This window comes from Bos mutus, chromosome X (assembly GCF_027580195.1).
Source record: "Bos mutus isolate GX-2022 chromosome X, NWIPB_WYAK_1.1, whole genome shotgun sequence".
Classification (NCBI taxonomy): Eukaryota; Metazoa; Chordata; class Mammalia; order Artiodactyla; family Bovidae; genus Bos; species Bos mutus.
Window position 1 is genome coordinate 114,815,684 of NC_091646.1, and position 12,509 is coordinate 114,828,192.

Sequence of the window (12,509 nt, forward strand, 5' to 3'; positions counted from 1 at the left end):
AAATCACACTCACGTTCTTCACTAACAGCACAGTCTCCTATTCTGTAGTTTTTTGGTTTAGAACCTTAATTAAACTAGCAGCTCAGCATCTTTACCACCAAGCCTGGAGAAAAAGAGATACTATTTGCCTGTTTTTCTCACTTGTTGCCTGGTGTCTGCCTCTATTCCCAGGGTTGCTTGTGTTAATAGGTGCTCCATGTGGAATTACTAGATGAATGGGAATCCCCAAAATGCAAGCTTATCCCCAAGGATGCCTGTGGCCACCTCCTCTTAACATTTTGATTTCAAGGTCCAATTCTAGATTGAAATTGCACCCCCTTCCCTGAAAAAAAAAAGAGTTTTAAATCTTAGAGGGGATTATGTAGTAATGAAGACCTCTTTTCAGAAAAGGTTACCCATTATCTCTCTCCTCCTAAAAAATTTAACAGGAAGAAACTGGCATAACTACTGGTTTCAGTTCAGTCACTCAGTTGTGTCCAACTCTTTGTGACCCCACGTACTGCAGCACGCCAGGCCTCCCTGTCCATCACCAACTCCTGTAGTTTATTCAAACTCATGTCCATCGAGTTGGTGATGCCATCCAACCATCTCATCCTCTGTCATCCCCTTCTCCTCCTGCCTTCAATCTTTCCCAGCAAAAGTAGTTTCAAATAAGTCATGGAAACTACTGGTTTCAATGAGGTTTAAAGAAGGGTTTCCTGACCGTAAGGATTATAAACTCTGGAGTGACTGAGTCTGGAGATTTAATACAAAATAGTCAACAAATAAATCCAGAACAGATACTCTTTCCAGTCATATTTTTGGAGAAGGAATCTATCAGAAGGAGGGTATTTAAAAAATCATTTGATTGGAAATATAAAAACTGTAGGAAATTTGAACAGTGAGCATTCATTAACCAAGCAAGAAACGTAAACCTGATATTCCTAAGTCGTTTAAGTACGGGGTAAAGCTTAAGCTCAACAATAGTTTTCTCTTACGTAGAATTGCTAGTTTCTAGTGGCCAGTAGCAGAGATATGATGAGAGAGGGCTGAGGAAAGATAAAGACATCTTTGAGAGTTCTTAGGGCAGTACTGATGAATGACACAAAAGCCTTGGCATTTGCTGCCTTGCTGTGTTGGTTCTTGACCTTGCTAGAGAGCAGGCCTCCTGCTAAAGGATCTAGCATTTTTCTTGAAGCATTTCCCACCTGTACCAAGATTATAAATGTGTTAGCCTCTGCTGGTTATCAGACTTTGTAGAAAAATAGACTAAAACATTTTACTAGAGAAACCATAGTGATTTCTTACATCACCTCTGAGACTATGATGTGGATATTTACTGCCATGTTCTTCCGAAATTGTCCAATAGTGATATTTGTTTGCAAATCATTATGAGAAATAAAATCAAAACATGAAAATGTGTCCACATCATAATGGCTAACATGTAAAAGGAAATGGATTTTTTCCATTTTTCTCATCTCTGTCTTTATGTAGTTTTTTCCTACTTAGTAAGAAACACTATATTTTTTTTAATCATCAGAGGTACTTTCCAGATGTTTGCAAAAGCTGTATCTTTTTTAAAAAATAACCTTATCGTTTTCTGTACCAGAACTACTATATAATAGTAATCTGTATGTTGTAAGTATTCTCTTTAAAAGACCTCTGAGTTAGAATTACTCATTAAAGTTTGTCACCTTTTAGACCTGACCGAAGCCTCCATTCCCAGGTGGCTATTGGAAATTGGTGGCATTTATCTCCACGGTTATGACAAAGAAGGCAACAAGTTATGTGAGTATATTTAATATATGTACTAGCTTTTCGGGATTTTGAGATGTCATCCATCTCAACTGAACTGATAATAGGAAGAACTTTCTGTGTATGAACCACACGTCAGGTTTCCTACGGTGGGAGTGGTTAGGGCCAGGTGGACCAAGCATCAGGTACTTAGTAGTTGAATGTACCATTTGCATTATAATAAAGCAGGCTGTAAAGGCCCAAATGCCACATCCCATCACACAGCCAAAATGATGTAACCCAGAGTCATTTTCTTCTTTCTAATTTACTGATATTAAAATTCAACCCGGTATCTTGATGGAGAATGTTTTTGACAGTCACTGAGGATGGCTAAATGGACCTTTTTCCTTCTCAAGTTACCCACAGTCTTCTCCCCTTGCTTCTTCCTAAATCGGTGTGAGAGTGAAGCGATCATCAGCCTGCTGTTGCAGGGTCTCCCTCGTCAGTCCTCTCTCCCCTTGGCCCAAAATGCAGCTCGGTTGGCACCAAGGCTGGCACTCAGTGGCCGCGTCGGAGCCCCCATCCTGAGCAGTCGGCCTGCCAAAGCAGTGTGCTGCAGGCTCCGTGCCCACCTCGCACGCCCGGTCGGCGGCCTGTGATCAGCTCCCGTGTCAACGCCCTCTCGGAGCGTTTTCCTCCCAGTGCCGGCTCCTCCTGCTTAAGTTTCCTTTCCCATTTCTCTTCTTCCACTTGGTGCCTCACATGTATTTCCCAGGCTTTGTTCCTTTCCTGGCCTCTTTTCCTTTCCACCTGATGCAGCCTCTTTGGTGATGTCAAGTACCTGGGCTCCTTCAGCCCCTATCCCCCAAACAGCGGTGACGCCAGGCTGTCCCCCAGGCCACATGCACATACATGGCCAGCTGTGCCCCGGATCAGTGGTTGGCCGCCTTCAACACAACTCAGTGCACCACACACATCCTGCCCCTGCCTTCCCTGTACTGCCCAGCTCTGGTCCACAAGCCATTGGCTCTTCCCCGGACAGAGCTTCACTTGAGCCCCTCCTCTGATTTCAGCAGCACTTCCTCACTTCAGTCCCAACCCATCCCCACCCCAGGCCCTTCCCAGGACACAGCCTGCTGGGCCTCCCTCTCTGCCTCTTGCAGTCTCCCCTCTGTGCTGCTGCCCAGAGGTGTTTGAAATAGGAAAATCAAAACACCTTAGCATTTAACGCAGAGTCCTTCGAGCCCAGCTCTGTCTCTCTGTTCAGCTACTCCTCCCACTGTTCATCACATTTTGTCCTAGCTGCCGCCACTCTGAACACTCGCCCCCACCCACGACACCCGCTTTTGCCACCACTGTGCTTCTGTCTGGGCTTTTCTTCTGGATAAAATGTTTTTCTAGTGCTTTCTTTATTGTTAAGCACAGGGTAGAGTACTTGTAGGTTATTAGCAAATATTACTTGTTCACCTGTATTTTCTTTCTTCCCTTGCTTACTAAGGGGGAAAGTGTATTTTCTAGGGCAGGGGACACCTTTCTGTGACTCTTTAAGATTCACAAGTATACACTGTTCCTCATTTAAAAGAAGGAAGAGATGTTTTTAATCTGAGAAACAAAATGAAATATAAATTTAAAAATATCAAGGGAAATGAATGATATATGCATAAAATAATATTAAAATGCTATAAATATTTTTTCTTCTTTTTATCTTATGTTCTGCTTAAAGTCTGGATCAGGGTGAAGTACCATATAAAAGACCATAAGACCATGTTGGACAAAAAGAAGCTTATTGCATTCTGGTTGGAACGGTATGCTAAGAGAGAAAATGGGAAGCCTGTTACAGTGATGTTTGACCTGTCAGAGACTGGACTAAATAACATAGTAAGAATTTTTCATTAATTCTGAATCATTGTTTATCATGATGTCATCCTCCTCTCCTGTCCTTCCCATCACCAGCCACTCAACCAAAGAATCCTATAAAATTGAGCTAATCAAGTCATGTTTGGAATTTATTTCCCCTGCCCAGAATTGTGATTGAAGTCAAACATGGAATAGGATTTGCAAAAAACTAAACATATTTGGCATTGAAACTGTATATTTCCTAGAAATGTTCCTTGCCCGATATGAGGATATTGGGTGTCAAGCTGGCAGGGTAATGAGTAGATGTGGTAACAGTGAACTTTTCTATCAGAGCCAGTATCCTCTGTAGCACCTCCCCTGCGCCTGTCACAGAGGAATGCACTCTGAAAATGTGGAGCTCTCCAGCATACCGTTACCTGTTTTGCAGTGGCAGGATGTTCACTTGCATTTTTGCATATCCAGCACTTTGTGATTTTCTTGGGGTTCTTGTTTGCTCCTTTAAACTCACTTTCTGTTTGATTTGGTTAGTTTTCAAACCCACTTTTCTTCAGGTGATTCTTGCCAATCTTAAAAAAATAAATAAAACTTACCAGTCTTTCATTTGAGCCCTTAGTGCTGACTGCAAACCCTTTAGCAGTGATGGGGATTTGTTGTCTGTTTATTAGAGCTGTTGTCTCTAACACTCAAACCTGGGCTAATGCTGGTGGCAGTGAAGTGGCGTTTGGGGACCCGCCTGCATCAGTGTTGAAATCTTTTTGAAAATCCAGTTGGCAAAGTATGTTAATATCTTTCAAGTGTTCGTATTCATACTCTTTGCCTGGTAATTAACTTCTGGAAACCTATTCTAAAGAAATAAACCTTGGTACAAAAAATAAACCTTTGTGCATCAGAATTTTTTTTCAGAGTGTCATTTAAAATGGTGAAAAATTAGAAAAGATGTAAATGTCAACACAGTGAAGTGGTGAATTATTAGTATATCTAATTGATGGCATATGTGTAGCTATGTACAATGGTGTTTATAAAGAATTCGCAGTAATACTGGAAAATAGCTGTTTTTTAGATGATAAAGGCAATGAAATTGTATCATAGTGATACCCTCACCCCAAAAAGGGAAACTTTAGACATTAAAAAAAAAGCTAGATAGAGTTTTTTTAGGCAGTAGGCCCACATTTTCTTTAATCTTTCTGTATCTCTGAGTCATTTGCCCTTGATTCATTTTTCAATCTAGTTTCCATGTCAGTGAGTTCTAGATTACAGAGTAAATCATTTTATATCTCAAATCTAAACCAAAATGCCTAGATAAATAAATATTCCATGAAAATAAAATATGATTCTGTTATTCTTTATGTATGATACTATTCTAATAATTAGTATTTGAATTAACCCAGAATCATAAAAAAAAAAATGTTAATGTTTTTTATTAACAAATACAGGGGCAGAGAGTTGAGCTGTCTGATAATTTTCAAGCTACTTATATTTTATTTCATTATCTTTAATTTATAAATAAGATTTATTTGCATTACTTAGTATTTAAATCATTAATATTTCCAAGTACTAGAATCTTACTGAATTATATTTATATAATGTTTATATATTTTTATATTTATACATAATAATGTTTATATATATATAATTATATATAATCCTCACAATTCACAGAAGATTTAAGTTGGCCTTTAAGGTGTATACAGAATTGTAAGTCAAAAAGTTTTTTACAATTATTTGAGTTAGGCCACCAATTTGGCTTTAACCTTGCCTGAAAGAAATGGAAACATTTAAAATTACTCAGTGGACATACTTTAAAATCTGTGTCTTAAGAGAAGTTCATCCATTCCTGATACTTGAACTAGAAGAAAAGTCTTTCATGACTCTTCAAAGGGAAGACGTTTTACAGGATAATGACTAGCATCCTTGAAAATATCCTCACAGAATGTGGAGCAGTGGGTTTCATGGAACTTTTTTATGTAGTACCTGCCAATATACGTACACCAGTGGCATCCTATAAAATTCGACTTGAATTAGCAGTAATTATGGATTTTATAAGCCAGGTGATTCAGTTAAATAAAAGGTATTTATTTAATTTAATACCTTTTATTTTATTTAATACCTTGGAAATAAAAGGTATTTCCAACAAGAATATTGGACAAGGACTTTTTAGGCAAAGTCTGGGGGCCACAGATCATGTACTAGGTAATTAAATATATAAATTTTGAGGTATTCTCTTGATTCTTACTTTACTACGGATTATTAAACCCTGTGTACAGTAGATATAATGACTAGTTATAAAAGTATTATTATATGCTAGGGTTTATTCCATAATAAATACTTAAGGATGCTTATTTTCAGTTTATTGGAGTTAAAAGATGCTATAACTCACATGCTAGGAATAACTTTATAGACTCAGATCTCCAGGACAGCTTACCTTTTAGTAATTGACGCCTTTAAGTTTACCTGGTTGTATTTTTCATCCTACAGTCCTTACAAGATAGTTGATGAGTAAGTCATCCCATGGCTAGTGGAAACATACAAAATGAAATGAAATGATCCATATAGATAGTATCCCTGATAATCTAATTTCATGTTGCTGTGTTGAGTGCAGTAGAACCAACAGTCAGCTATATCTCCCAGAAATTGAAGTCAATGAACAGTATTTAAATATAAACTAAAAAAAATTCTTGATTCCTACATAAGAGGAACAAAGGTAGAAGTAGATTCAGCGAACTGGTATGATCAGATTAACTGTTGTGTGAAAGATTAATAAAATATATTTTATTGACTATTATGAGGTATAGAAATTAGGCTTAAAAAAGAGACATATCAGAATTTATATACATATATATTGCCATTCCCAGTAGTCAGGCTATAGCCTGTATATTTGTTCTAATAATTCTTTAATTGTTCAACAGATTTTTAGAATTTTTCTATGAGAGCTCCTTTTTAGATCCATTTTATAATGCCACATTACCTTAGAAGCCTGAAGTATCTACCTAGTTTGAGGTAACATGAATGATGTATAAGCATTTAAATTCTTTAACTCAATGTTTTTAACTTTTTATTTTGTATTAGGGTATAGCCGATTAACAAACAATGTTGTGATTGTTTCAAGTGAACAGCAAAGGGACTCAGCCATATATTTAATTCAGTTTTAAGATTGATTATTTTAAGTATCTTAATGACTTAAAACCAAATTCTGGGAATATAGATACTTATTTTATGAGCTATTTTTAAAGAATTTAATAATTACCTCATTTTTATTTAATTGAGCACCCTTAGAAATATGCAATTTAAAATTTTCTAATGTGGACAGTGTGAAAGATTTAAATGTATATTCTTTATTTTAGGACATGGACTTTGTACGCTTTATCATCAACTGCTTTAAGGTTTATTACCCTAAATACCTCTGTAAGTAACTTTCTTGTTTATAAAAATATAGTGAAACCATAGACAATGACAGTTGTGAGCTTTATATTATTATAGCCTTTAAAACCTGAGACATTACATTTTGGTGAAGAGCTTTAAATGTGTTAGTAGAAGTTTAAATGCATATCCTAATAGGTGCAGGAGAAATTTTTCATAAATAATCACTGTTCTTTATAGTTGTAAGAGTATGTTATAATCTGTGTATTTATCATCCTGTAACACACACATACACACACATACAGAGACATAAAAACATATATATATTTCTAAGATTGTACCATTTTGACTAATGTTTTCAACTGAGAAATTACTTTTAAGTATTATTTGGAGCTTCTTACATGCAAGACACAGATGAGCAGTATTGATAAGCATATTGTGTGATAAGCAACTCAAACATAAAATGCGCTGTTTTCTATCAATTTGATATTTTTAAATTGTTACTAAGAAAACATTTGACTAGTTGGCATTTAGATTTTGTTTTTTAATTGTGAGTCTTTGTTAATTACCTAAATGAAGCACTGCTATGTGTTATGTATTCATGTTTGATTGATTAGATTTATATGATGGTTTCCCCCTGGAGAATCAAGATGCCATCCCACATAGAAAGCCAAAAACTTGTGACCCGTGTGGGATGAAAGTAAAGAGACAGGATAGATGCAACAGGGATATCAGAAAATGGAAACTGAGGTCTGGTTGGACACACCCCTGGCAAATTCCACAGTTGGGGTCTTTTGGGACTTGTAACTCAGGTGACACTAAAGCATGGAATCCCTAAGTCATTGTATTTTTTTTTTTTTTTTAGATCAAGCTTTTTTTCTTGGTGGGTTTTTTAAATTAAATTGTTTATTTTAATTGGAGGCTGATAACTTTACAATATTTTGATGGTTTTTGCTAGCATGCTTTCACGTTAGTGTTAATGTGAAGTGAAGAGTTAATGTGAAGTGAAGAGCATATCAAGGATCAGTGCCACTCATAGCCCTGTGCTCTCATGTCTTCAGAGAGAGTATTCATGAAGATTTTTAGGCAAAAGGAATGTTTGGTTTGGGGAACCTGTAGGATCTGCTGTTCCTTCTGCATTCTTGCTTGATATGGCATGTACCCTGATTCATTAAGACTTGCTGAGTGGTGCCAGTCATTGGTCAGTAGGGAAATACTACCCCGTATTATTAGGTTTTCTTTTTTTTATGTACAAAATGAAAGAAAAATCTCCACTTGTTTATTGAAATATCCAAAGCAGTTTGTGAAGAGCCATTTTGAAGAGCACAGATATCATTACTGCTTTATAAAATACATCTAAGATTCTTTTGAGGAAACTGTTAATAAATTCATGGGTCTATATGAAGATGAGTTGAACATTATCATTCCAAATAACTATATAATGTATATATTCTAGTTTCATAATGCTTTGCAGACATTGAATTTTATAGAATCTTAGGTTATGCTTTAAAATTTGTCATGAAATGTAACTATTATTTCTTAAACTATTGAATCCAGATCTTTTGAGGCATATCTCAGATGAAGACTGAGGTATTAAGCACCAGGGTACCTCTTTCCATGTGCCTTCTTCCCTACATGTACTTTACTTGTCCTACATTAATTATTCTAGGAGGTTCCCTGTTCAGAGAAGAATGAAATTGTCTTTTGATCTGAAATAGAATGAATTTTATATCAAAAGTCCCCTTTGTGAGTTCTGATTCTTTGTCACAATTGTTAATAGAGCTGTTTAATATCTTCATTTAAGTATACAACTAATATTTCTGTGTACTTTGGAATTATTGGCTTCCTAGGGCTGATAATATTAAGAAAAGTTGAAACAAGTTTGGTTTCTTAAAACATGACTTACTAAAAATGAGGAGGACAACTGTCAAGAGTGGGTTTAACAATATAATCTCTATAAAATTATAATTGAAACCATAAATTAGACATTGAAATCATTTTAAGGCTCAGTGGACTTTAGCACTAATACCACATGCCACATCCATAGTCTCCACTTACCCACTTAACTATTTTTTTGTACTTTTCTGCAAAAAACAAAAGCTATAAATGAATAAAGGAACAGAGTACTTGCCAGCGGGCAGTGATAGTGCATTTTTCATTACACATAAGCCGTCCTCCTAGGCGAACCCCTCACCATTGTGAGAAGTTAGTTTACTTCTAGCACTACTCACACTTGACGGGATTCAAACTGAGTCATATATCTCAGCTTTTAGTTCCATTTACGTCACTAGTTTTTTCTTGGTCAGGTATAAGTGATACTACAATTGCAGGACTGAGTTACAGTCGATGATTTTTTTTTCCCCATCTTTCAGCAAAAATAGTGATCTTCGATATGCCTTGGATAATGAACGGTGAGTATGTTACTTATACTTTCCTAATACAAAATATCTGATTCCTTTTTTTTTCTTCCCAGTTTAGTGATATTTCTATACTTGTTTTTTAAAAAATGTTTGTATTGTGCTTGGTGTGTACTTTTAACAGGCTGGAGCTAGAATAGTCAAAGGCTGCTCCTAGGCAAACTGGGCTAACATTCTGTTCCCAGGCTCTGGGGACACCCTTTGCTAAGTCGCTTCAGTCGTGTCCGACTCTTTGCGACCCCATAGACGGCAGCCCACCAGGCTCCCCCGTCCCTGGGATTCTCCAGGCAAGAACACTGGAGTGGGTTGCCATTTCCTTCTCCAATGCCTGAAAGTGAAAAGTGAAAGTGAAGTCGCTCAGTCATGTCCAACTCCTAGCGATCCCATGGACTGCAGCCCACCAGGCTCCTACGTCCATGGGATTTTCCAGGCAAGAGTACTGGAGTGGGGTGCCATTGCCTTCTCCAGGGGACACCCTTTAGTCATGCCTAAAAACAGTTTTTAAATACTGAACCATTCAGGTAAAACTGTAGCCAGAAGCCTCAGTTTGTCACCTTCACATGAGCTATATCACAGAATGCAGGTCTTGGCTAGGTTTTCTTCTGGGCTTCAAGAGTTGAGCAAGAAATCCAACCAGTCCATTCTGAAGGAGATCAGCCCTGGGATTTCTTTGGAAGGAATGATGCTAAAGCTGAAACTCCAGTACTTTGGCCACCTCGTGCAAAGAATTGACTCATTGGAAAAGACTCTGATGCTAGGAGGGATTGGGGGCAGGAGGAGAAGGGGATGGCAGAGGATGAGATGGCTGGACGGCATCACTGACTCGATGGACGTGAGTCTGAGTGAACTCCGGGAGTTGGTGATGGACAGGGAGGCCTGGCGTGCTGCGATTCATGGGGTCGCAAAGAGTTGGACACGACTGAGTGACTGAACTGAACTGAATACTTATCCAAATCTCTATTGTCACATGATCCTTATAACAGTCATGATACGTTCTTTGACAAAACAAAGTTAAACCATTGAAAAACATTCTTTACCAGCTTCAGTGTGGTTATAAATTTAATGTTATTTTTAGAATGTGCATTTTCATTTGTGTTTGCCAAAGTCAGTTGTTACATAGAAAGCAGTACAGAAAAGCAATGAAATCAAAACGTGGTTCTTTGAAAAGTTCAACAAAATTAACAAAACTTTAGTTAAACTGATGAATGAAAAGAAAACCACTCAAATTATTAAAGCCAGGAATAAAAGAAGAGACATCACTGTAGACCTTAGAGAAATTTAAAGGATTGTAAGGGAATATTGTGAATAATTGCATGCCAAGAAATTAGGTAACCTTGATGAAATGGACAAATTCCTAGAAAGACACAAACTATGAAAATGGACTCAAGATTCTGAATAATTATAACAAAAGAACTTGAATTATTAATTTAAAAGATCATAAAAAATAGCCAAGACCCAAAATGGCTTCCCTAGTTGTTGTTCTTCAGCCACTAAGTCGTGTCCAACTCTTTGTGACCCCATAGACTGCAGCATGCCAGCCTTCCCTGTCCTTTGACTATCTCCCAGAGTTTGCTCAAACTCATGTCCATTGAGTTGATGCCATCCAACCATCTCATCCTCTCACCCCTTTCTCCTGCCCTCAATCTTTCCCACCATCGAGGTCTGTTCCAGTGAGTTGACTTTTCCCATCAGATGGCCAAAATATTGGAGCTTCAGTTTCAGCATCAGTCCTTCCAGTGAATATTCAGGGTTGATCTCCTTGCTGTCCAAGGGACTCTCAAGAGTCTTCTCCTGCATCACAATTCAGAAGCATCAATTCTTCAGCGCTCAGCCTTCTTTACAGTCCAACTCTCACATCCATACATGACTACTGGAAAAACCATATCTCTGACTCTATGGACCTCTGTTGGCAAAGTGATATCTCTCCTTTTCAATATGCTGAATAGGTTTCTCATAGCTTTATTTCCAAGGAGCAAGTGTATTTTAATTTCATGGTTGCAGTCACCATCCACAGTGATTTTGGAGCCCAAGAAAATAAAATCTGTCACTGCTTCCACTTTATCTCTTTCTTTTTGCCATAAAGTGATGGGACAGATTCCATGGTCTTAGCTTTTAAAATGTTCAATGTTTTTGTTTGTGTACTTAGAAAACAAGTCTTTTATTTGGCAGAGTATTTAATTTTAAATTAGTCAAATATAACCATTTGAATGTTGAGTTTTAAGCCAGCTTTTTCACTCTCTTCTTTCACCCTCATCAAGAGGCTCTTTAGTTCCTCTTTGCTTTCTGCCATAAAGGTGGTATCATCTGTATGTCTGAGGTTGTTGCTATTTCTCCCAGTAATCTTGATTCCAACTTGTGATTCATCCAGCCCAGCATTTCACATGATATACTCTGCATATAAGTTAAATAAGTAGAGTGACAATATACATTCTTGTTATACTCCTTTCCCAATTTGAAGCAGTCTGTTGTTTTCATGTCTGGTTCTAACTATTACTTCTTAACCCGCTTACAGGTTTCTCAGAAGGCAGGTGAGGTGATCTGATATTCTCATCTCTTTAAGAATTTACCACAATTTGTTTTGATCCACACAATTGTGTGACTATGCTAAAGCATAGTCGGTGAAGCAGAAGTAGATGTTTTCCTGGAATTTTCTTGCTTTGTCTATGATCAGTGGATGTTGGCAATTTGATCTCTGGTTCCGTTGCCATTTCTAAACCCAGCTTGTGCATCTGGAAGTTCTAGGTTCACGTACTGCTGAATCCTAGCTTGAAGGGTTTTGAGCATAACCTTACTAGCATATGAAATGAGCACAGTTGTATGGTAGTTTGAACATTCTTTGGTGTTGCCTTTCTTTGGGATTGGAATGAAAACTGACCTTTTCTAGTCCTGTGGCCACCAGTGAGTTTGCCCGATTTTGACATATTGAGTGCAGCAGTTTAACAGCATCATCTTTTACTATTTTAGATAGCTAAGCTGTAATTCCATCACCACCACTAGCTTTATTCTTAGTAGTGCTTCCTGAGACCCACTTGACTTCACACTGTGGGAATGTCTGAGTCTAGATGAGTGACCACACTATCATGGTTATCTTGGTCTTTAACACCTTTTTTGTACAGTTCTTCTGTGTGTTCTTGCCACATCTTCTTAATCTCTTCTGCTTCTGTC

General features: G+C 37.5%; 1 protein-coding gene across 2 annotated transcripts in view; it reads left to right on the top strand.

Moving 5' to 3' along the window:
* The window catches only part of MOSPD2 (motile sperm domain containing 2), an 84,543-nt gene that overhangs the window by 18,368 nt on the left and 53,666 nt on the right, over nt 1-12,509 (top strand). For both annotated transcript variants that reach the window (XM_005903123.3, XM_070366470.1), the window contains exons 4-7: nt 1,681-1,767; nt 3,437-3,591; nt 6,912-6,972; nt 9,300-9,338. In XM_005903123.3, coding sequence (XP_005903185.2) covers nt 1,681-1,767; nt 3,437-3,591; nt 6,912-6,972; nt 9,300-9,338 — 342 coding nt within the window. The remainder of the gene's footprint in view (nt 1-1,680; nt 1,768-3,436; nt 3,592-6,911; nt 6,973-9,299; nt 9,339-12,509) is intronic.